The sequence below is a fragment of the Heterocephalus glaber genome, unplaced genomic scaffold (genome assembly GCF_053883595.1).
Source record: "Heterocephalus glaber isolate CG9 unplaced genomic scaffold, H.glaber_assembly_v1.0 deba00001457, whole genome shotgun sequence".
NCBI lineage: Eukaryota > Metazoa > Chordata > Mammalia > Rodentia > Bathyergidae > Heterocephalus > Heterocephalus glaber.
Genome location: NW_028258305.1, coordinates 46803144 through 46827435, shown reverse-complemented (window position 1 = coordinate 46827435; position 24292 = coordinate 46803144). Strand labels below are relative to the sequence as shown.

At 36.0% G+C, this 24292-nt stretch overlaps 1 protein-coding gene across 44 annotated transcripts in view; it reads right to left on the bottom strand.

Moving 5' to 3' along the window:
* The window catches only part of Pum2 (pumilio RNA binding family member 2), a 91739-nt gene that overhangs the window by 51174 nt on the left and 16273 nt on the right, over positions 1 to 24292 (bottom strand). For 22 of the 44 annotated variants that reach the window (XR_002392744.2, XR_015452958.1, XM_013070083.3 and 19 more), the window contains 6 exon segments: positions 17162 to 17230; positions 10040 to 10148; positions 6691 to 6878; positions 5966 to 6135; positions 2828 to 3098; positions 2508 to 2601 (listed from right to left, as the gene is read on the bottom strand). Coding sequence is in view for 42 of the 44 variants with exons in the window: in XM_013070083.3 (XP_012925537.1) it covers positions 2508 to 2601; positions 2828 to 3098; positions 5966 to 6135; positions 6691 to 6878; positions 10040 to 10148; positions 17162 to 17212 (883 nt within the window). In the remaining 2 variants the exon portion in view is untranslated. 44 annotated transcript variants of the gene reach the window in all.

Here is a 24292-nt window from a genome sequence, read left to right as displayed (position 1 = left end):
AGTTTGCTTTCTCATTCTGCAGCTTCAATACCCCTAGTAACCTTTGATGGCTTAGATCCTTTATCTCTTAAATTCAGAATATACTATTAAAGTTCTTTTTAAAACTTTTAAGTTTCACCTTGAGTATAGACTCTTTTATACAATTGTTTTTCAGTGGATCTTTCTAACTGGTATTGTCAGTTTTATATGAAACACTATCTTATATGTGTTTCTCTTGGACTCACCTGCCCAGAAGGTAGTAATCCTGATGGCCTCAACCATATTCCACAGGGTCAAATCTCCAAACCAAGTCTACTATTTCCTTTGGGGCTCAATCCTCACACAATTAGCATGACTGAAACTCCAATTCTGCTTGTTTGTTTTTCCCTCTTTTGGCCCTTTATAGGCTTTTACTGCAGATCACAGCTATAGGTTTTCCCTGATTTTCCAGTATTATAGAAATTCCCCAACCATTTATACAACTCTTGCTTTTTGCTTTGAGTTTGCAAGCAGATGCTCTCTCTTAAAGAGTGCAGATGTCTATTTAAAATATATATATTTTATCTATGGCCCATTCTGTGAGCCAAGCCTTCCCTGTTACCTTATTTTGTACAAAGAATAGCTTCACCATTTTCAGAGAGCTAGAGAAAAATTCATTACATGGAAATTATATGAAACTGTAATTTCAGTGCCCCTAAAGATAGTTTTATTGGAACATAGCAATGCTCATTCATGTACCACCTACAATCACTTCCATATTACAACAGCAGAGTGGAATGGTGAATGCCCTACAAAACTTTAAAGTTACCATTTGGTCCATTATAGAAAGTTTTGTCAACTCCCATTCTAGAATAATCTTCAGAGCTGCAGTGACTATGGCAGTTAACGGCCACCTGATCATTCGATGTGTGACCGACCTAACTTGAGATCGACACTAAGTAGGAAAATGCACACATGCTTTCAAAGACTTCATACGCAAAATTTCTCATTAGTGTCATATACTGATTTTGAAATGACATTGTAGATGAATTAAAATAATCCATTCATAATAAATTATTCAAATTAATCTCCCCCATTTTCCAGTTTTAAAAAGCAGCTACAGGGACTGGGGATTTAGCTCAGTGGTTCCGCTGCCTGCCTCACAAGCGCAAGGTCCCAAGTTCGATCCCCGGTACCAAAAAAAAAAAAGCAGCTACAAAATAAATTACATGTGGTATGTACTATATTTGTATTGGATAATGCTTTTTTTTTTTTGGTGCCAGGGATCGAACTCGGGAGCTTGCGCTTGCGAGGCAGGCGCCAGAATCAGAGCTAAAACCACCCAAGAGATGACTAAGCCAGCTTTAATTAAAAAGACTCATGGTCAATAATAAATACATGTAACTCTTGAACTAAGATTAAGGTTTTCAAATTTATTTGCACCAAATGGCCTAGGATTCAGTGGTGGCAAACTTATGGCACACACGTCACAGTGGGCTGTTTCTTATCACTGAAAGCTCTTAAAAGGTTCGCTGTCACTGGCCTAGAGGATTTCTGAGTTGTTCTGCTATACCTTTAAAGATTATGTAAATTCAATGTTACTTAATATACTGTGACATTAAAAAGGAACATCTCTAAATTATTTATGAAGCAAGCATTTTGATACCAAAACTTGATAAACTTCAAATATGTACAGACTAATATCACTTATACATACTGACAGAAAAATCCTAAAACATTAGAAATTGAAAGAATAAGTTAAAATAACAATTACGTACAAGTCTTTCCTAAGAATGGAAAGAGTCAACTGTTAAGAGATATTCATAAAATCAAATATATGATATTCAAGAGCTTTCATACAGTGTAGTTTCAAGCTTAACAAAAGACAAGGTCATTTGATAGCAAAACAAAGTACTTAAGAACAAATTTAAATATGCAAATTCTTTTTTTTTTTTTGGTACTGGGGATCAAACTCAGGACCTTGTGCTTGTGAGGCAGGCGCCAAAATCACTGAGTTAAATCCCCCGCTCAAATATGCAAATTCTTATGAGATACTCTAAAGAATTTACAAGGGCCAGGGATGAGCTCAATGGCACCATGCCTGCTGAGCAAGCCTAAGGTCCTGAGTTCTAACCCCAGTTCCGAAAGAAAAAAACGAAAGAGAGAGCGAGAGAGGGAAGGAAGGAAGGGTGGGCCAACTTATGAATGATACTACAGTAGATTTGAACAAAAGATACATTATGCCTTGGATAATGCTGTGAAAACATTAAATTTTCTGTAAATTAAAATATTTAACCTGATCATCTAGAAGTAGATAAGGTGGTCCTAAATTTCATTTTAAAAAAGCCAATAAGAACAAATCCTTTAAAAATCTAAAAGGCAGGGCCGGGGATTTAGCTCAGTGGCACTGTGCCTGCCTTGCAACTGCAAGGTCCTGACTTCGGTCCCTGGTACCAAAAAAAAAAGTAAATTAAAAATAAAACATTCTAAACACTTTAAGATCATCATTTTTCTAAGCCTAGTCAAAATGGTAATCTGCAAGGACTCACCTATATGTGGCTGCTGAGCTGCTGCTAATGCATATTGCTGCTGTTGAGCTGCAGTTAACTGCTGAACTGTTAGTGCATTAGTCCTCTGAAAGAGCTAAGGAAAGTATTTAATACAAAGATTAGTGTCAAAACATTTCATTTTTAATTCGAAGCTGTGAAGAGATATTTTAAATACTGGTTTGAGCATTTTCTCAACTTCAAGGACATTTTAATCAATGAAACAGTATTAGAGAACCCTTATCATCTGAAGTGCTGCATTGCACTTCAGGTTACACCATTTACAGCTGAGAGAAGTTTCTTTAAGGAGGGACACACTTTACCTGCTGCTGAGAATTGTAGTCAAAAAGGCCTACAGCAGCTCCTGAAGAGTCCATGGGTACCTGATTACCAGGATAGTCAAACTGTAAGGAATCCAGACCAACTTGTTCCATGGCATCCAGATTCTGAGTTTCAGGATGTGAAAATTCTTCAACAAGTGGTTTATTAGCTGTAGGATTGGGAAGAGGACCCAGTCCTTCTGGAGGATTAGTACTGGGGCCAAGGCGCTCAACTACTTCAGTTGGAGAGGCCTGACGACTTCCAGGAGTACGACTAAATAAAAAATACAGAGAAGAGCACCATGAGTATAAGCCAAAAGACAAAATGGGGGTGCAACACTCATGAACAACAAATGGTTGTAAAATACAGAGAATAAATATGGCACTCTGGCTTACTAACCACTGTTCTTTATCATATTTTAATTTCTATTTAATATACTTTCTTAGGAAGACATGTGTTGACATGGTATCATTTATTTTTTATATTATTAATGATCACTCTCCTCAATTTGAATAGCATAAGGACTTAATATTACAGGTAAGAAAAACTGGCCAATATCACATCTTACATTTAGACTACCTGAAACTTTTGTCTCAAATCACAGACAAAATAAATGGCAACTACGAAAGGCAGACTTGTCAAGGAACAAATGCAGGGAGGCTCAAAATTAAAACCCAGCAATTATACTGCTGGTCTTGCCCACTAGTACATTATTTTGCCAAAACATCTTAACAATATTTACCCAAAAAATTGCCTTTACATAATTATAGTCTTCGCAATTTAAGGGTGTAAAGCCTGGGATACAATAAAAAAAGGCACTGAAATAAGACAAAAGGATGACTCCAGATTCTTTTTAAACATGATTTTTGAGCAAATCATTTCATCTTTCAGACCCCAGATTCCCATAACTGAATAGATGATCTGGTGGCTCCAACTAACAACAGAAACGATTTGTGAAACCCCCCTATAACACCTTTCCAAACAGCACCTTTATCATACCAAATTCTGATAGTTTAAACAATCAGAAAGAAATGTAAATGTATAATATAAATAAAATGTATAACATATTTATGAAAAATTAAATCAACGGCATGAAAAAACTTCTCTGTACTACGTCCTTAATTTTTCCAAAAAATTCATTAATACTGGATTAAATTTTAAGCATTGGCTTTTCTCTTTTCATTAACATCTTTCAGGGTATAAATTTTATTTTTACCTTATTTCTAATCCTCAAGTCTATTTTCTTCTATATAGGTATTTTTATAGGATTCTTTCCCTTACAAAAAAAGAAATAGTTTATTTTTCTGAGGAACCATGCATTCACAGTATATTCAAACATAAGTATATTAAGTTAATGGAAATTAAGTGTTTTACCTGGCTCTTAATGCCACCTTACATCCCTCTAACGGCCCCTAACTCCAGGGGCTCCCCACACGGGCACAAACGTGCTAATATGTTCAGAATAGTTTGCAAAATAATTCCTAATTATGAGAACTGTTCTCCACTTGAACCTAATATTCACTTAGAAATCAACCACTGTCCCTTTGCATTAGATTTCAAATTTCCTTCTCCTTTAATCACGTCTCACTTGAAAGCTATGTGGAGCAAAAACAAAGTGAAGGGATTTTCTATGAGCATAATTAGTAAAAGGACCCAGGGTGTCCTCACTGAGTGAGCTACACCCACTCTTTAAGTTCTTACTTTGAGACCAAGTCTTGCCAAGGGTCTTGCCCAGTCGCTAAAGTCCCCAGGCTGGGCCTGAAGTTGCGATCTTCCTGCCCTGCACGGGCCTCCTAAAGTGCTGAGATTACAGGCCTGTGCTACCATGCCCTGCTCACAGGTATTCTTTTGAAACATTTTTACCCTGCAAGTAGTGACTAATACTGTATTTAGAACAATTAATAGTTTTTAATACATAAAACTTACTTTAATAAAATTAGAATGCTAATAAAGTTCATAGTAATAATTTAAAGGAAGAAGTGTAACCTTTCACACAAAATAACTCTTTACAGCAAAAAGCAAGAGAAAAAAATCGTGCTGTCAGTGGTGCTACTTTCTTGCTATAGTTAATGCTGTGTTAACAATTCAATTATAAGTGTATAAAATAATGGGTTGTAATCAACTGAGTTTTAAAGGCATGCCCTTTAATAAAACTCAGGTTAGGAACCAGAAAAGCGAACTCAAGATAAAGATCTAAGACAAAACAGACAACATTAAATTTCTGGTCAAAAGAGGCTTATTGGTTTTGGATGCTTTTCTGTACTCAGAACAGACAGAAAAGGCACTGTTTTAAGACACACTGTTACTCTGCTCTGTTAACTAAAGGCAATAAATATAAAAAGCACATAAACCACAGACTGACTCTGTTATCTAAGACCCCACGGTTCCTAAGATTGCAAACAAACAGCTCATTTTCAAGTACCAGCTCCAAAGCATCTGTCTGCTGAAGTGTGCAAATGCAGAAGTTGGTATGCAGCTAACAGGTCCTCACCAACCCAAGACCGACAGTTAAGACAAGCGCTCGCTTAATTACCTAAAGAGACACCCAGAAGATATTAACCTAAATTCTGCATTTAACGCTGATTTTCTGAAGCTTCAAATACGTTCCCCACTTTCTATTTGAAGGAGTAATACCCACTTTCTATTTGAAGGAATAATACTAACAGCAAAAGCTCACATATGGCAATAAAGGTCACTGTTCCTAATTTTGTCTCATTTCTAAGATTAAATATATAAATGAAGGCAGGAGGATACAGTGATAAAGATTAAAATTCCACTGAAAGGTGCTCAAATGGAATCCCAAGAAGAAAAAAAAATCAGAGTAAACTTAAAAACCACTAAATTTTCACAGATGAAAACAGTTCAAATTTAAACTATCATATTACCAAAGAAATAACAGCAGCTTCTAACATTCCTTTCGCAGAATGTACTCTTGGATACTGTTTTGAAGATTTCTTTTTAATAGCTCATAATCATTAGCTAATTTTCCTTATAAAAACAATAAAATATTGGTCCAGATTAAAACAAGATACAAAGTAAAGGAAACCTAAATTGGAAAAATATCTCAATCAGTCACATCAACCAATCATCATAACCCCTAAAGACATAAGCTTTTCTTCTAGAGAAAATTAAAATCTTACTTAAAATCTTTGCCATCGGCATCCACTCCATTTGGCAAACCTCTTCCATTTAGTTTAGGGTCGCCATCCTCTCCTTGTTTGAGATCTCTGTCCTGGTCCTCCTCAAATGGAGACGCCTTGCCTTTCTGATCTCCTCTCTCAGGTCCATCTGCTTCAGCATCTCTAGTTCCCTGAGGAGAAAGAGTCTGTTGGATTCTGGATACTTTACAGAACACAAAAAGAGGCGCCTTCATGTGACCTAAAACTACACTTTTGTGAATGTAAACAATAAAAACATTGAATTTTATTTTAATTTTTTACTCAACTAATTTAGCAAAGGCCAAAAAATTGAGTACAAATTACAGTTATTTATAACAGAAGAGTTAAGGCAACCTTAACTATAGTGGGGCTGGAAAAGCAGGAACACCACAAACTAGATTAAAATATTTAATACAAGAATAATTTTATTTAGTTATTTCAAGATCAAGTACTGCCAGGAATAAACAATTTTAACTTTGAAAAATGTTTTAAACCATGGTTTGATTTTTGTAACATGGTTAAGATCATAAATACTCCCAATGGAGTATTACATTATTTCATATATTTCATGAAGCAGAAAAGCAAAGAAAACAGGTGTACAGATATCTACACAAAATTTCATTTAGCTCTAGAAAGGGTGGGAATAATAAGCTGACTTAAATAACTATCAAGCAAACATTAAGTATTTCTTTACTCAAAATACTCACAAAAGTTCCCTTCCTAAATCGAGAATCCAATTTATCAGCAGGAGAGGAACTTAATACATATTCTACCATGCTCACACCAAGGCCTCCACTTTCTGATCGCGGAGACAATATTGCATTTACTTCACTGTTTCCATGAAAACCCTGTCCAGATCTTCTTTGTACCATAATAGGCTGGGACACTGAATGATCTGTTTGGAAAAAGAATATAATTATGTATTTGTACTTTAAGCTAAACAAAATATCGTTAAAGGAATATACTAAAATGAGAAAAATCACTTATTTTAAATAGTATTAATAATCTTATCATTAGCTTTGCATTCCACTGAGACTCACTGGCTGGGGCACATTCTTCAAAAATACAGAAGAGCCCTCTGGTGACAAACAGGTAAAAGCCTATGCAAACAATATTCAACCAAAATGGTCACTGGAGGTAGAGACATTAACATGAAAGCTGAGTTGGTTAACATCCTTTTATTAAATCCTAACATAACAATTTGTAATGAAGTTTTTAGGAATAAAACCTAAACTAAAAACAGCATGCAAACTGGCAGCACGCCTCCAACTCAGTTATATACTGGACAAATTCAGAACACACCGCTATAACTATCAACACAAATGAGTTTGGAAAACCAACAATACCACAGAATATTCTATTCTTGGGTGAAAACGCTAAATATCACCTGAAGATTTTTAGAAATTTCTTCTAAAGTTTCCCATTTATCTTCAGATGTAAGTATTCACCTGACATGAATACCTTTTCTACATATTTTTTGATGAAAAAGGCAGTATTTAAGATCTGAGAGCTAGTGGGAAACACATATAATTAACACATGTGAGACAGCATTCAAATAGTTCTTGCTGAAAATTCTTAATAAGCCCTAGTTACCTCTGGCTCATTTGTGAACAGGTACAATATTCCTTATTAGGTCTAGCCCTTTCTTCAACTAGTCTATGCTAAATACCATAAGGAGCATTTAGTTATCATTTCATTAACTACAGGAAGTTTTAAATGACTATTTTGTTAAATCATACTAAAACATTTCCATTTCAGTACCTGTATGCATAAGAAATTAGCCATTTCACCCTTGCATTCATTCATCTACATGGTTCAAATACTGATTTGCTGTCTGTGTAATTCAGCATTTTGCTACATATGGGGAATCCAATAATAAGATAATCTCTGCCCTCAAAATGAGCATGTTCAATAGAAGGCAATCACAATAGGGTAAAAGTGCTTCAACAAAAATAATCCACAATACTACAGGAACAAAAAAGATGGGTCACTGATTCTTCCCAATCTTAAGAGTGAGTGAACCCCAAAAGAAGTGATATTTAAGCTGAATGAGAAAAGTAAAGCGTTAAAGCGAGCAAATGGGGAGTGAGAACATCTCCATTACAGAAACCAGCACACTCAAATGCCTGAAAGTGCCAGGAAAACATAACATGACAATTCAAGTACACTGCTTTAGCTGAGGAGGAGTTTCACATACTGTACATTTAAGCCTCCTGGAGTCAAGAGAAACTTCTGTGGAACTTCTGTAGATTGACAATTTCCTTAGAAAAAGAAACATTATTCATGTTTGTACATGATTGGCATTCAATAAATGTTAGGTAATCAAAATTCCATTTCTAATTTTCTCATTTTGTAATAAAAGACTAATATGAAAATTTTATCTATACAACTAAAATTAAGATCGGAAGTCATATAGAAACTGATTTAAAATGATGTATTTGACATTTTCTCTACCACCCATCTTGAAAATAATCTTTCATTTCCATGTTGCCATGTTGTGCTCAAGATGCTTTGCTTGTGAGCACCTTAAAGAGAAACGTGGCTCCAATAATTACCTCTTCAACTCTTTTCTTTTGGTGTTGTTCATTTGTTTTTTGTTTTTTGGTATCGGGGATTGAACTTGGGTCCTTGTACTTGCGAGGCAGGTGGCGGAACCACTGACCTAAATACCCGGCCCTGTCTCTTCAACTCTTAACATGTCCACCAACCAAGTTATCAAGTGTAAAGAAGTACTCTTGGTAAAGAATGTGCCATTTGAAGAGAACGTGTATCTCAGCCCAAATTACCAGAAATTTTACACTGTGGGTCTAATATAATATAGGTTAATTCTAATTGAGAACTCCCTGAGAGCAAGGATCGTATCTCATTTATCTTTCTAGCCTCCAATCCTGGCACACAACCAGTTACACACTGTTCAACCACAAACAAATTTCTAATATTTTAAGAAAATACCAACCTAAATTAGCCCTTATCAAAGATTTTTTTAAAAATGTTTTATTTTGTTTTGGTACTGGGGATTGAATCCAGTGCCTTCACATTAAACTACATTCCCAGACCTTTTTAATTTTTATTTTACTTTGAGACAAGGTCTTGCTAAGGCACTAAGTTGTCCAGGTTGGGCTCAAACTTGCAATCCTCTATTTTGACTGAAAAAGAAAATTATTGAATTTCCTAATCTTCTGGGTTTTAGCTTTTTGGCATTTAGTTTAGTAATAATAAAATTTAAAACTAAAAAGTTTTAAATGTTTTAATATATTTTAATAATTTGGAGACTAAAGAAATATCTAATAATTTACAGTAATTCACACTCAAAATATAAGGTGAACCTGGTAATTATCATCTGGGAATTTGTTTTTTTATTACTTTGGTCATTCTGCATTAACTTAAGCAACCTTCATTAAACTCTGTAATGAAGAGAGAAAACTTATTTGCAAAATACATACATGTTGACATATCTGCACACTTCTCAAATTTTACTAATCAGAAATAATTTTAAAAATACAATGACAAATGATATACTATGCTATTTTAAGAATATAGCTACACCTTTAAATTTACCAATAAACACTGTCACTCCTGCAGGTTACACTCCTTGTGAGTTTCTGTTCCCCTAACAGTTTCTTAGATCCAACTCTCTTCCAGCTACTTATAGAAATAACAACCATTTACACCTGCTCTCTTTCTAGGAGCTCTGTGAACCAAACTGTCTGGTAAACCAAGACAGTTTACCCTCCTTTCTGGTGTAGCTAATGTCTAATAAAGCTATACTGAGCTACAATTAGATGAATCAGTCACGGCTACCTAACAGAAGACTGAAATTCCTATGGTTAAACTAGTATGTCCTCTATTTTTAGTAGTAATTCAGAATTTTACTATCAGTTAATTGAAAAAAAGAAAGAACAAAATGTGCTAAACACGCCTAATCCATTGTGGGCACCCAGAAGCTAAGTGTGCGGTCAGATAGGGGTAAGTGCCATGGGAAGCTGTGAAGCACGGTTCCCGAAACCCTCAACGGATGCCGAATAGAGCCGTTCACAGCCCCACGCGGTAACTTACGAGAAGGTCCCCACGCAGTCTCTCTCCACTCATCACCCCCGAGAAATACGCCTTTTTCTCCATCTTTTGTTGGATCATCAGGGTCCCAAAATTTTTTGGTAGGCAAAAGCTATTTGGGAGGAAAAAATCGACATTTAAATTTTATTCTAATTACAAAGAATATATGGAGACCAGTAAATATATCATTGATATGTACACATTAGTTTTTGATGCTAGTAAAATTCAAAGTGATTTGCTAAGTTGCCTCGTTAATAGTAAAATAACTCACCTATGTTTATGTACTGACTCTTATAATCCTGAACCTAAGCATGACTCAAAGTCCACTTCTGAGTTTATCTTTCAAAAATTTTTGTTATAATGTGATTTTCTTTACTCATATTTCTTCAAAAGGCTTAATTAAAAATTTTTTTATGAATACGTATTTTAAATTTGTTTGTTTGGTGACAGGATCTGGCTATGTTGTCCAGGCTAACTTCAAACTCAAGATCCTCCTGCCTCCACCTCCTGAGCTGCTGGGGTTATAGGCACAATCCACCATGCCCAGCTCTTTAAAGTTCTTACTCAACAAGTAACAAAATCTCCAAGGAATAACTGAAGTGTTTCTTTTCACTTCCAAGAACTACCTTTGAACAAGCTCCCGTAATACAGCTTTCAGGATAGAAAATACTTTTTTCATTCTTACTTCAGTTATTCAATGGAAGTGAACTTCACAACTCTTATTAGTTCTTGTACATTATCAATCTGTCAATCCCAAATCAAAAAGCTATAGGTAGATGATGGAAAACACACAAAAGTCCTACAAATACTTTTGGTAGCAATCTCAAGTCCTTGCACTCTATCCTATACGGAGACATACACACCATGTAAAAACTATGTTGATAAAACAATTCACTAATTACTAAAAATTCTTATTTGGGCAATTCCTAAACATTCCTTAATATATACTCAGGTCTCTCCTCTACTACCCGACACTCTGAGGATGACTTGGGATGTTTGAAAATAACAGACTGGCTTTCTGAAGTACACTTCGGGATTTTTAAATGCATGTTCGTAAAACATTCATCACTCTCAGTCCATAATCAGGTGCTTGTTCATTCAGTGTTCATAATCAAACCCATATATGGGCCGGGGATTTAGCTCAGTGGTTCTGGCACCTGCCTCACAGGCACAAGGTCCCGAGTTCGATCCCCGGTACCAAAAAAACCAAAAATCAACATAATCAAACCCATATATACTTCTACTATGCTGATCACACTAAATTAGCTGCATTTGCCTCTTTAAGCCCATGATAACCTCATCTTCAAAGGGCTCGCAAATACAGAGACTGTAATAAAATGTACATCAGTAACGTCTAAACTGGATTAGGAGGGACACTATAGTGTGTTTGCTCGGAGGTGGAGGTAAGGGTTGGGGATGGTGCTAGAGGCTGAAAGGTAAGGAAGACATAAGCCCGAACAAAGTAGTAAATAAAGCATGAACAGAGGCGTAGTTTGAGAAAATGCATGATGTATAAAACACAGCATAAGACAGAGGAATAGATATAAGAAGGCCAAAAGTTAATGCTGGTAAAGCTAACCAGGTCATTACAAGGGCCCTTACAAGACAAGCTAAGAAAATTAGATGTTACACTGAAGCAACAGGAGATCCGGACAAGCTGATAGAGTGACATTATATTATGGAAGTCACTCGAGTTGTAACAATAGCAGAAGAGGGAAAGACTAGAGAGAGAAGACCAGTTTAGGAAAACTGTAACAATAAAGACAAGATAGCAAGAACTGAAAGAAGGTACTGGTAGAAAAGTACTGAGAAAATACAATGGACAATAATGTGTTCCAACAAAGATCCCGGTAAGTAAACTACAACTTCCATTACAGTTAAAAACCTTTTTAAAAATTCACTATAGATTTGTGTAAATATTCAAAATATAAAGCTGATAATACTATTAAAGCATATTTGATATAAATAACTGAGCATTTATTCATAGTAAAAGCCAAGTTAATCCCTTAAAAATATTATTTGTTTGTATTGGGATTTGTTTGCTTTGTTTTTTGAGACATGGTCTCACTTCACGGTTCAGGCTGGCCCAGGTTGGCCTCGACCTCAAGATGATCCTCCTGCCTCAGCCTCCCAAGTGCTGAGATTACAGGCATGCACCACCACATCTGGCTCTTAAAAATATTGTTTACAGAAATCATTTCAGGTAGATTAAAATCATGCCAAAAATAAATGTTTTGTCCCATACTTGATTTTAAAAAAATACTTCAGCATCATACTAACAAAACAAAGAACCCAAAATAAAGTTATAACAAGAAAAGCATTTAACACTTATCTTCTAAGGTAGCATAAATAACTGAAACCCCATGAAGAGACTATCTCAAAAACTTTGCAGATTATGTTTTGTGAGTGACTTGGACTACTGCTGTAAAATGCAAATTGCATAAGGAGGGTGTTGGGGTGTTGGCTGGTTTCTGTGTCAAACACTTACCAAGCACCATACTATGAGCAGCTCATCATTTTGCGCATATTTATAAGTTACCATAGACAAGAAAACAATTTAGTAGTTGAACAGTTCTACCAAAGGGCTAAAGCAACATCCTAGAACTGCTTTCTGTGGCAATGTAGATAATGACTTGTGAACAAGAGTAAGTTATAATGGACCAAATAAAAGAGAAGGAAACAATTTAGTCGACAGGACAGTTAAAAAGAGTTTTTTAAAAGGTTAAATGATAAATTGAAATTTCTTTCAATGAAAGAAACAAATAGAGATTTGCCCCTGGAAACTCTTTTATTGTAGTAGAAATAAAGATGCACAAGGCTAACAAGGCTAAAACAAGGCTAAGAAACCTTAACTATCTGTAAAATATATTATTCAATACCACTTCATATTAGTTGCCTAATTCACAAAAGCAAGGTCAGGGGACTCAGTATTTCTTATCAATTTGCCCTTCCATCCTTCTAACTGAGATCTGGCTGGGATATACAATGTTCTTTAGAAGCACTTCTGGTTTGCCCTCTCTATTTCTAAAGAAATCAGCACCCTAGCATACTGCCTCAAAAAATTAACAAATCAAATTCCCGTCCAACATTTACAGGACATGCACTTATACTTCAGATTTTTAAAATATAAACTATAATGTGAAACACCAAATCTACCAAATTAACATAATCAAAAGATTTAAAAGCTAAATGGTTTACATTATGAAGTTTTAAATCCAGAGGTTCATACAACATCTCAATCCAATCTGGGCACTTTCAAGAAAAACGACGCTACTAATAATTATTGTATACCATTACAACATACATACACAACTGGACTCTATTGGGCAAAACAGGATGAAGGAGTATCCTACATATTAATACACGTTCAGAAGAGACAAAAATAGATGGTAAAAATTAAGGTGTACAGAGAACAAAGTAATTCCCCCTAAAACCCAAGAATGATGCTTTCCTGAATTTTAATCTTTTCTATGAATAAAAAATTTTAGTACTTTTAAAATTTCCAGCTCATATCACTTCTGCACATCTTTTCTATTTCTGATATCCCTTAAAATCAACCAGCAAAATTAAATGTAGTTATTTCCAGTGTGAAGTAATATTATAGTTAAACTGATAAATTCAAAACTGTTGTTCAATTATTATTTGGCCTTGGGCCAGTTAATTAATCCTTCTAAGTCAGATTTCTCAAGTGAAAAGGAAAAACAAAAAGCTCCTGTCATACAATTATAAGACTAGAATAACATAAGTAAATTTCTTAACATATTATCTAGCATGTAACATTAGGAGCCTTTCTATCACAAAGTATAAATCCTACAACATTATAAAACATGAATTAACATACTGGTTTGCAACATGGGTGATTATTTCAAAGAATTATACCATTCATTACATGCCTACAGCTGTTTGCCTTCTTTTTACTTGAGTCAAGTTTCAGCATCCTTGCAGGAAGATGAAACTATTACTTATGAAGGATGGTTGCCTAGTACAGTCATATTCTACACATGGAAATAAGAACCCAAGGTTATACTACAGACAGTGGGTAAATGGCAGCAATGGGATTTGAGCCCATTATCTATTTTCTCTTTACCACAGAAGACAGTTTTTCTCAGATATAGTCCAACTAACCAATATTTCTGAAAATCTTCAGTATTAGAACACCACTAGGCAAAATGAAAAGTTTTGAGATACTGTGATAGTCTTCCCATCACAACAGATATACTATGACAGAATGATCAGCTATTTGAACACTACTGGAAATAACTGGTTTCCTTACCAGCTATCCCTAACAGGCCAGATCAAAGTTTGAGCATCTGAGACCTATGTAATTCATACACAGGTTATTCTTGTTTTCAAAGAAGTTAGTCTTACTCAAGGTAATCCCACTAGTGAGAGATAAGAAAAAGTCTTCTCACTCCCATACTAGTATTGTTTTCCACTTCACCACACTACTTGGATTTTGGTACACAAATTTTAAAAATGTTTCCTTTAAATACTATCATATTAGAAAAGAACGGAGAGGGCATTATTTATCATACTAAGCTATGAAAATAGTCTCAACGTAAATCACATTAACTCAGTGATTTAAAGATAAATTCTGGGTTCCCCAAGGAATTTCAGGCAGGGTCCTTATTTCTATTATTTAAAAAATAAACAAGAACCCAGCTATATATATTATAAGAATGTAGAGATGAAAATATGCTTCTGTCATTTTGCTCTTTTTTGGTTTTCTGAGACAGGGCCTTGCTATGTAGTTCAGGCTGTTCCTTCTGCTTTCATTGCTCTTTTTAAGCTAAATGACATAATCCAAATCTCTAGGTCTTTTGACAAAAACATGCTATTAGGAAAAAATAATAAAGGTGAATTTATTAATAGACGAATATAAATGTTTCCATTTCTGGATGAACAACCAAGAGACTGCCCTTCTGTGGTACATTTGAGATGAACCCTATATGTAAATGGAATGCTCTGCACATTACAGATTTATAACACTTAAGACATAATAAGCAAAACTTAATCCTAAAAGAAAAAGTCAAGAGTAGGGCAATCCACTGAAAAAGGATTTTGCATCACAGAAGAAAAACAAAAGATAAAACTCAAGAGCCAGAAATCAAAGGCTGCTTTTAATATATTTCAATGAATGAATTCTGGGATAAAACAAAACAAAAAAACCCTCACCTGTAAGGAAAGGAGAAGACTGGTGAGAGAGACAGGCAAAGAAGGAAATCCCGGAAGGTGACCTGCTGCCTGTGAGATGAGGAAAGAGACAGGCTTGTGGGAGAGAACCCAGAGACAGATGTCTGAGCAGTTTTCTGAGCTATGTCTTATAGTTAACAGTACTAGCTGGTGAAGTATTAAGAAAAAGCATATTTAGTGAAGTCATTTAAAATCTATCTGTACTGGATGAGGGTCAGAGACACACTGAGCTGCTGTTTACTAGGCAGCAGGTAACAGGAGCCCCAGACACCATTGCTTTCCGAGTCTGACATATCCCTGTGGAAAGCCTGAATTTAGCCTTATTCAACACACTCTTCAACTCTAACACATTCTTCTATCCCCAAATAACTAACTCTTTCAGCTACTGTTTCTGACCCTGACATTTCTTAGGACTGGAAAGGTATCTTTAGATTAATCAAATATTATTTAGAAAGAGGGAAAAAGAAAATCTATTTATAAATATATACACAATATACTACTTCAAAGGGTAGGGAGTCTAAAATTAATGTAGGGGCATGATTGTACTAGCTCTTAAAGAGATCCTCGTTCAAGTCTGTCAGACCAGAAGGCTAAAATACCGTTCAAATCTGTTTTAAGGTAATGTTATTTTGCTTTCTAAACACCAAAGAAAACAAGCTTGACTGTGAAAGAACAAAAGCCCTCTCAAATTCCCCCTTTTAGTCTCTCATAGTGTAACTAATGCCTAAGCAGTCACTGTACTGCAGTAAAGCTATAGTTTTTATTAAAAAAAAAAAAAAATATTCCCTCTCTCACTTTTTTTTTTGGGGCCCGGAATTTCATTTTATGCACCGGACTAACAAGTTTATTTTGGCAATACTTAAGCTTAAGCACCTTAACTCACCCTTAAATCAGTCCTCTGAAAATGACAAACTCTTTGGAAAACGCTGTTCTGAAGAAAGGGAGGGTTAGCTAGCTGCAGGGTGCCCTCTTGTGGCCCAAAGGAGTGACTGGACACTTTTTCTGCATCTGAAGAGCACAGCATTGGATGGAGTGAGTCTCATGAAGGTCTCTAATCTACCAAAGTAAAATAATCTCCAGGAGCAGGCAATTAATTACATATCTTAAGTCTGTTTACTATTATCAAAGTCCACACTATGTTAGTAGTACAGAGCATGACAAAATATATGACCACAAGAGATTTCATAATCAAACTTTTCTAAAAATTCACTATGTATATGGAAAACTATTTCAGATGCCTTAAAATATATAATGGTGAGGGTTAAACTGGCGCTCCAAAGAAAACCACAGATTAACAGGAGTGATAAAATTCATTTAAAAATACGGAGTACCTACTATCTTAGGCATTCAAAGCTAGCTAGCAATTTAAAGGAGAGACAAATATAAATCAAACTGTAACCAGTAAGATTATAAAAGTATGTTCAAAGAACTAGGAGAAATCAGAAGAGGAAGTAATTAATTCTACTGCAGATAGCATTGACACAACAGGTAAGTCTCTTCAGTAAAGTCTCATAGGGGATTAGAAGTTTATTAAGCAAACAGCTTTGGATGAACAAGAGAAATTTGGCAGAGGGATAATAGTGAACAATCACGTGTGGCTAAAGCAAACAAAGCATACATACATAAAAGGACAAAACAAAGATAAAAGTGTTTCCTTCTAAGCAAAGCTATGTATAGCTCATTACCAAAATATAAAAATTACCTAACCAAGTTGATCAAGTCACCTAGACACAAATAATCACATTAAAATTTACTTACTACTACAAGTTTAAAAAAGCAGGTGAAAATCATAAATACACAGTTATAATCTTATGTTGAAAAAACATAGTTTGGAGGACATAACCATTGTTTCCAAGATTTATGGTTAAAAAATTAAGTCTCAAAGGCTCAAATAAAGTGCAGTATAAGTTCTTAGTATTGGTAAATATTTACCTCTCCCATTCCCCGAGATTCTAATGCAAGAGCTTGAAAATCATGATTCATTTCATCCACAGATCAAACCTGTTGAATAAAAACAACAATTAGACTATTTCTACATCTGATATATTGCTAATACTAATGTATTAACCATAACCTGACATAGCATAGGCAAGAACAGATTTCTCTATATAGACAGATTTTCCCAAACAGAGTACATCAATGGATATTAAAATTTGTAGAAAAACATGGGGTAAATAGTTTTTGAATTATTCTGTGTACCAGCAAAAAACTACAAGTTCTTGAGAAAAGACAAGATGAAAACAACAGAAAAGAGAGGCTCAAGCACTAAAATATTTTTGTTTTGTTTCTTAAGGTAAAATTTTCTATGACTTTGTTCCTTTCGTTAAGATTCTTCCAAATTTCTCTTCATTATGTGTAGACTTTATACCAATGGTAAATCTCACAATCCTTACATCTGTAAGGCCAGCTCCCTGGGAGGCTGAGGCAGGAGGACTGCCAAGTCCAAGCACAGCCTGGGCAACTTGGCCAGACCCTGTCTCAAAATAAAATATTAAAACTGGTTGGGGTATAGCACAGTGGTAGAATGCCCCTGGGCTCAATCCCCATTACCACCAAAAACAAAACAAAACAAACACTGAATAAAGTGGTGACCCAGTTCCACCTAAAAGCAACATATACTTTCAGAGCAACTATAGTACTCAGAGTGAGGTTCCCTCAAGACTAATTCTTTTTTCTTCTCTTCAAAATAAAACTAAAGGATATTTATCTTTCCATTCCTAAGAGCTTTTTATCTCTCAAAAAACTCCGTTTTATCTCTTATGTGACAATGTGTAAACCCAGCAGCCCTTTGCCTTCTGCAGTTTAAGAATGCGAGGGGAAGAACATTCAAGATGGATGCTACCACAAATTTACAGCTTTCAAATTCAACTGGAAAAATCTGTTTTCCCTACTCAGTTCCTCCTAAAAACTCTGTAATATCTGACACACAAAGGTGCTTCTCCCTTCTGACAGTACTGTTCTGTTCCCACTTTGCCTCATGACAATCACCCCTTCTACTTCCCTCCCCTAGGCTCTAACTGCTCCTCAGGCTTCTTCAGAGTCCTACTTGTCCCCACACCCCTGTATAAATGTTAGTGTCCTTTGTATTCTATCCAATGCAGTCTCTTTAGCTGTTTGCTGGATCAATCAACTCTGCTCTCAATACTTAGAAAGGTAGTAACTATATGCTTAGGACTCCCCCTCCTCCAATTTCCAAAACTCTCTCCTCCTCAAAATTTCTAATCATCTTCCTTCTTCAGACATACAACAGAAAATTTCAACTTTTCTTTCTTCCCTACCTTTAAGTCTTCCTTTTCTTATACCCAATATCCAATCATTTTCCAAGTTCTGCTAAGCCAATATCCTACCACTTTACACATTTTCCATCTGCCTGGTTGTTGAGACCACCTTTGCCTTTCCCCTAAAACACTCTAATCCTCTTTCCATCTTCCTGTCCCACTATCTAATATCCAGAATGTAATTAGTCATCTTTCTCAACTGCAATGTGTGACTTCCGTATTTTAATCCTTCCCTAAAGATAAAGCTTGAACTCCTTACTGTGGCTGATAAAGAGACAGAAGCAGATTCACACCACACTTCCGGCACCTGGTAGTTCTCTAACTCTGGGCAAGTAACGTAAATTGTTTTTTTCTCAATTCCCGCATGCAAGGGTAACTGCAGGAGCCACCACACAGACTTGCAGTGAACACTGCGTTACGTAACAAAATACTTAAAAGAGTGGCTGGTACACAAGCATTCATAAGCCAGTTATGAAAAAGAGCTTGGCTCTATTCATTCAATAGATCACTAGATGTCTGCAATACAAATAAACAAACAAACCTTTGCACCTTATACCCTAATACAAAAATTAACTGAATGAATCATACAACAGCCAGTAAAGGCTAAAATTACAAAACTTCCAGAAAAAAAGCTATGTGACCTTGGGTTCCACAATGTTTTGGCAGTACTCGGAATTGAACCCAGCGCCTTCACACTGAGCTACATCCCTCAGTCCTCCTTTTTTATTGAGACACGATCTAGGGAAGTCAGTAAACTGCTGAAAATTGCAATCCTCCTGTCTCAGACTCCCAGAGTACTGGCATTGTAGGCATGTAACACCAGGCCAAGCTTTCACAATGAGTATATATATCAAAATCAAAAGCAGAGTCCAGGCAGTTGCAAGAGGATCAAAACGTCATGGCTAGCCGAGGCAAGCAACTTGGTGAGACCCGGTCTCAAAAACCAGGGGGAAGGGCCTGTAGCTCAGAGGTAGACAGCCTGGCCTAGTGCAAAGCCCTAACACTGCAAAAAATAGTCTGTAAAAGAAAAACTGATAAATTAGACTTTATCAAAATTAGAAAAATGCCTTACAAAAGGGGGGGTTAAGAAAATGAAAACAAAAGGCTAGGAGAAAAGTACTTGCAAATCATGTACCTAATGAAGGACTTCTCTCCAGAATGTACAAAGAAATTGGCAGGGGGGAGATATCAAAAAATGGGCAAAACATGAGAACTGATACATTAAAAGAGATATGAGCATAGCAAAATCAGCTATTTCTTTTCTCTTAGTCATTAACAGTTCCCACAAAGTAAACATTTCATGAATCTTTCTATTAATTCAGTAAGCCTTTACTGGGTATCTTCAATCCCTAAGAGCCGGGAGAGACAAAAAAAGACTCAAATGTAGTTACTGTTTCAAAGAGTTTACTTGGTTCTCATATGCTATCTGGTAATGGAGAAGTAGCTCTACTCAGATCAAATCTTTCCAACAACTACAAACTGTGGACAGGGTACAAAAACTATCTTAAGGCAATGGAAAACAACTGAAAAACTGGAGGACAATCTATACTTAAAACAAAGCACTGACACAAAGTAAGTTTCTTTTAAATAAAGTTTTTGCCTGAGGATAGCTCCGGGTGTGGAGGTGTACCCCAAAATTTCCACAGAGAACCCACTGGCCCCACTGGACAGTTTGAGGTATCCAAAGCTGCTAGAAAGCAAGGAAGGAAATCCCAAAAAACACATTACCAAATTCTGTATATAAGTAATGCTCTGAATTGTAGATGACCCTTGAACTTACACATTCAGGACATACTCCAAGCAGCCCAGTTAATTTCCTCTGCTGACTACTATAGAAGTCACAGGAATCTGGAGCTGAGTCCCATCAAAACAAATTAAACCCAACATCCTCTGTGGCATATAATACAATCTATAATATTTTTAACATTATCAGTTATAAAGTCTGGAGTACGTACTACTAGCTCAGTAAGAAAACAGGAAAATATGGCCTAAATGAAAAAATCAATCCCAAAATAACTCAGGTTAGAACTGAGTTATTTAAGCTGAGGAAGAATTTAAAACAACTATCAAAACTATGCTCGAAGATGACAGAAATAATATATACTAATGAATGAGCAAATATAAAATTTCAGCAAAGTTAAGAAAAAGTAAAAAAATAACCAAATGAAAATTCTGACACTGAAAAATAACTTTAAAATTTTTACTGGATCCACTTACCAAAAGATTGTAGACAACAAAAGAAAGGGCCAATGAACTTGAAAACAGATCAACTTTTTATCTAAAAAACAGAGAAAAGCAGAAAGAAACAGAACCTGTGACCCATGGTATAACATTAAAAGATGTAACTTACATGGAACTGGAGTTCTAGAAGGAAAAGAAAACAGATTGGAAAATAATTTGAAGAAACAATGGCCAGAAAGTTTGAGGAGAGTTAAGTTTGCAAATTCAGGCTCAGTGAATCCCTGGCAAGATAGAACAAAGGAAAAAAAATTCTGTATCTACTCAGGACCAAAGATAAAAAGAAAATTCTGAAAGCAACTAGAACAGAACAACATATTGCATACATAAAAGGAAACAATGGCATCCATCTTCACACTAGAAACAAGGAGGTCCAGATTATGTGACACTTGACAATGGACTTACTCTGAGAAATGCTTTGTTAGATTTCTTTTGTGCAAACATCACAGAGTATGCTTAATCAAACCTAAATGATATACTGTACTACTACTACTCCTAGGCTACAAAACTGAATGGCATATTTCTGTACTATATACTATAGTCCAAGTTTACACACCTATATAGCATGTTACTGTACTGATTAGTGCAGGTAATTATAACACAAGTATTTTTATATCTAAACATATCAAAATATAGAAATGGTACAGTGAAAGTATGGTCTAAAAGAAAAAAAAAATGGTGCATCTGTACAGGTTACTTACCATGAAGGGAGCTTGCACGACTAGAAGACACTGGGTGGATGGCAAATGAATGTGAAGTACTAGACATTACTTCCACTGTAGATGCACACTCAGGCTATACTAATTTTTTAAAATGTTTGTTCAAAAATAAATTAGCCTTGGCTTACTGTAACTTATAAACTTTCCCTTTGTGAACTTTTAGTTCATCTTTCTTTCGGTTTAAAATACATACAGCTATACAAAAAATAATTCCTTTATATTCTTATTCTATAAGCTTTCTTCTACTTTCAACTTTTTAAAAATTCTTAAGCCCGTCTGTTAAAAACGTAGACACAAACACACATATCTTAGGCCTACCCAGGGTCAAGATCATCACTACTGGTTATTTTGTGGTACTGGCAACTGAACCCAAGGCCTTCACAGTTAGCTACATCCCCAGCCCCACCTCCCTTTTAAATTTTGATACAAGATTCCCCTAAATCACTAAATTGCCCAGGCTGGGCTTGAACTTGCAATCCACCTGCCTCAGCCTCCCAGAGTACTGGGATTACAAGTGTGCCACATTCGACTAAGATCTTCAATACTGTAATAGGGAAAACCTAAATAAACTTGCTAGTTTCACTTGCTTTAAAGAGACCTTAAATTCACTAACTTTTGAGGCCTTGTACATAAACGATGCATTATTAGTCTACCACTAGCTTGGCTGAAGTGGCCTAATGGGTTAAAAACTCCCAGAGAAAGATGCCTTTTGCATCTTAATGATGAACTGCAAGATCAGACATTTCAGGGAAAAAAACTAGACACCAGTCACAAAATTTACTAATCATTAACTTTTCTCTAGAATTATAGAACCCAGGACATCTAATGTTCTTTAGGTAACACCCAAGTGTGAGCCAAAGATTTGCCAGGTAATCTTGTTCTTTAAAATAATGTTTATGCCGGGGATTTAGCTCAGTGGTTTTGCCATCTGCTACGCAAGTGAAAGGACCCGAGTTCGATCCCCGGTACCAAAAAAAAAAAAATGTTTAACTTGTAGGGCAATAATGTGTTTATCTAAAAAATAAGAGACTGGTCTAAAAGTCAATTCTCAAAAATATTCTGGCAAAAGAAGAGAGTAACCATAGGCTCTAGGTAATGAAAAGAAACAGAAGCCCTCTCAAGCAAGGAGTCTTCCCACTGCCCATCCTATTCCTTTTCCTTGTTATGAAACCTTGAACCCAGAGACTCCTTAAAATGATCTTTTTCGAAGACAGCTTCCCACCACCTTTGGTTTGCCAGCTTTCCAAATAGATCCTTCCTTGTGCCAACAAGCTGTCCTCCAGTCACTGGCCTTTTCTGAGTGGCACATAAATGAACCTGGGTTTGATTACAGTATCACTGCCTTCCACCTCAAGATGTTGTCCCACTGTATGTGCGGGCAGGTCTCCAGGGGTAATAACACATGTGGAGCTGTCATCTCCTATGATAACCATGCCTTATTCTGGAATACTTCCTAAAGAACCTGAAGATGTTTTACAGCAACCTTTTAATAGTAAAAGGAGTACATTCTAAAATAATGATTAAAAGTACAGTAAATATACAAATTAGCGACAGTTATTATCAAGTATTATGTACTGTACATAACTGTATGTGCTATAATTTTATACCATAGCACAGGTTTGTATACACCAACACCACCACAAACACTGAAGATGCTATACCTACAGAGGTCACAAGTAGGAATTTTTCAGCTCCATTATATGAGATCACTATCTTACATGTGGCCTATGGTCAACTGAAATAATGTTCCCTATGTGATGCACGAGTAAACTGTGACAAGTATATTTGGTCTGGTTCTGTTTCCTAGTATAAAACTACCAGGCACTCAGAAATGCTGATGAGATAGATGACTGCTGGCTAGGAGCCCTTAGCCAGCCTCAGGATGGAGGCCAGTGGCTAGGGGAACCAACCATGTGAACAGAGGGGAGAAGGGCTAAGGCTGAGTTGATCAACGGTCATGAGTTAATACCTACTCAATGAAATCTACACCAAAACCTAAAATGGCTTTGTTCTGGGAGCTTCCAAATAGCTGAATTTGTGGAAGTTCTTGAGAATGAAGAATCTAAAGCAAGCATGGAAGCTCTGAGCCCCCTCTCCAATATCTTGCCCTATGCACCTTCCCCATTCAGTGTTATTTGACTCCTTATTAACAGTTTATAATAGATGGGTAAAAATTAGCAAAACGTTCCCTGAGTACTGTAGGCTGTGCTGTTAAATTAATAACGCCTGCTTTGTAGCTGGCTGGTCAAACATGTGACAACCTACTACTGTGGATGGCATCTGAAGTGGGGGACATTCTTATGAAACTGAGCCCTCAACCTGTGGACAGATCTAAAGCTATCCTTTGGAAACTGTGCAAACTGATCTAGAGAACACACAGGCTGGTGACAACTGGAGAATCCTCTGCAGAACTGATTGCTTCGTGTGTGGGGTCAGGGGGATGTTCTGTATTATTGACTACAGTAGGTGAAACTGAATGCTTTTTCCTTCACCCTTACACTGGTGTGAGATTTGCTAACAGAAACATGTTTGTGAAGAGAAAAAAATGAAAGGATGGGATCTGAGAACTTCTGATTTCTGGGTTACGATGAATCGTCATGGTACGGAGCAGCAGCTATTCTGTGCTCGGTTACTGAAGGTAAAAGTTGCCAATGGAATTCAGAGACGGGTAACACTATTTAGGACTTGATTCACTAGATGCTTAGGGAAAAGCAAACAAACAAACAAAAAGCAAAAATTTATTGGTTACCGTTACCTGAAATAGCTAAAACGAAAATGAAACAAGAGTGATAGGTCAGATCTCAACATTAAACCAAGCTTAGGTATTC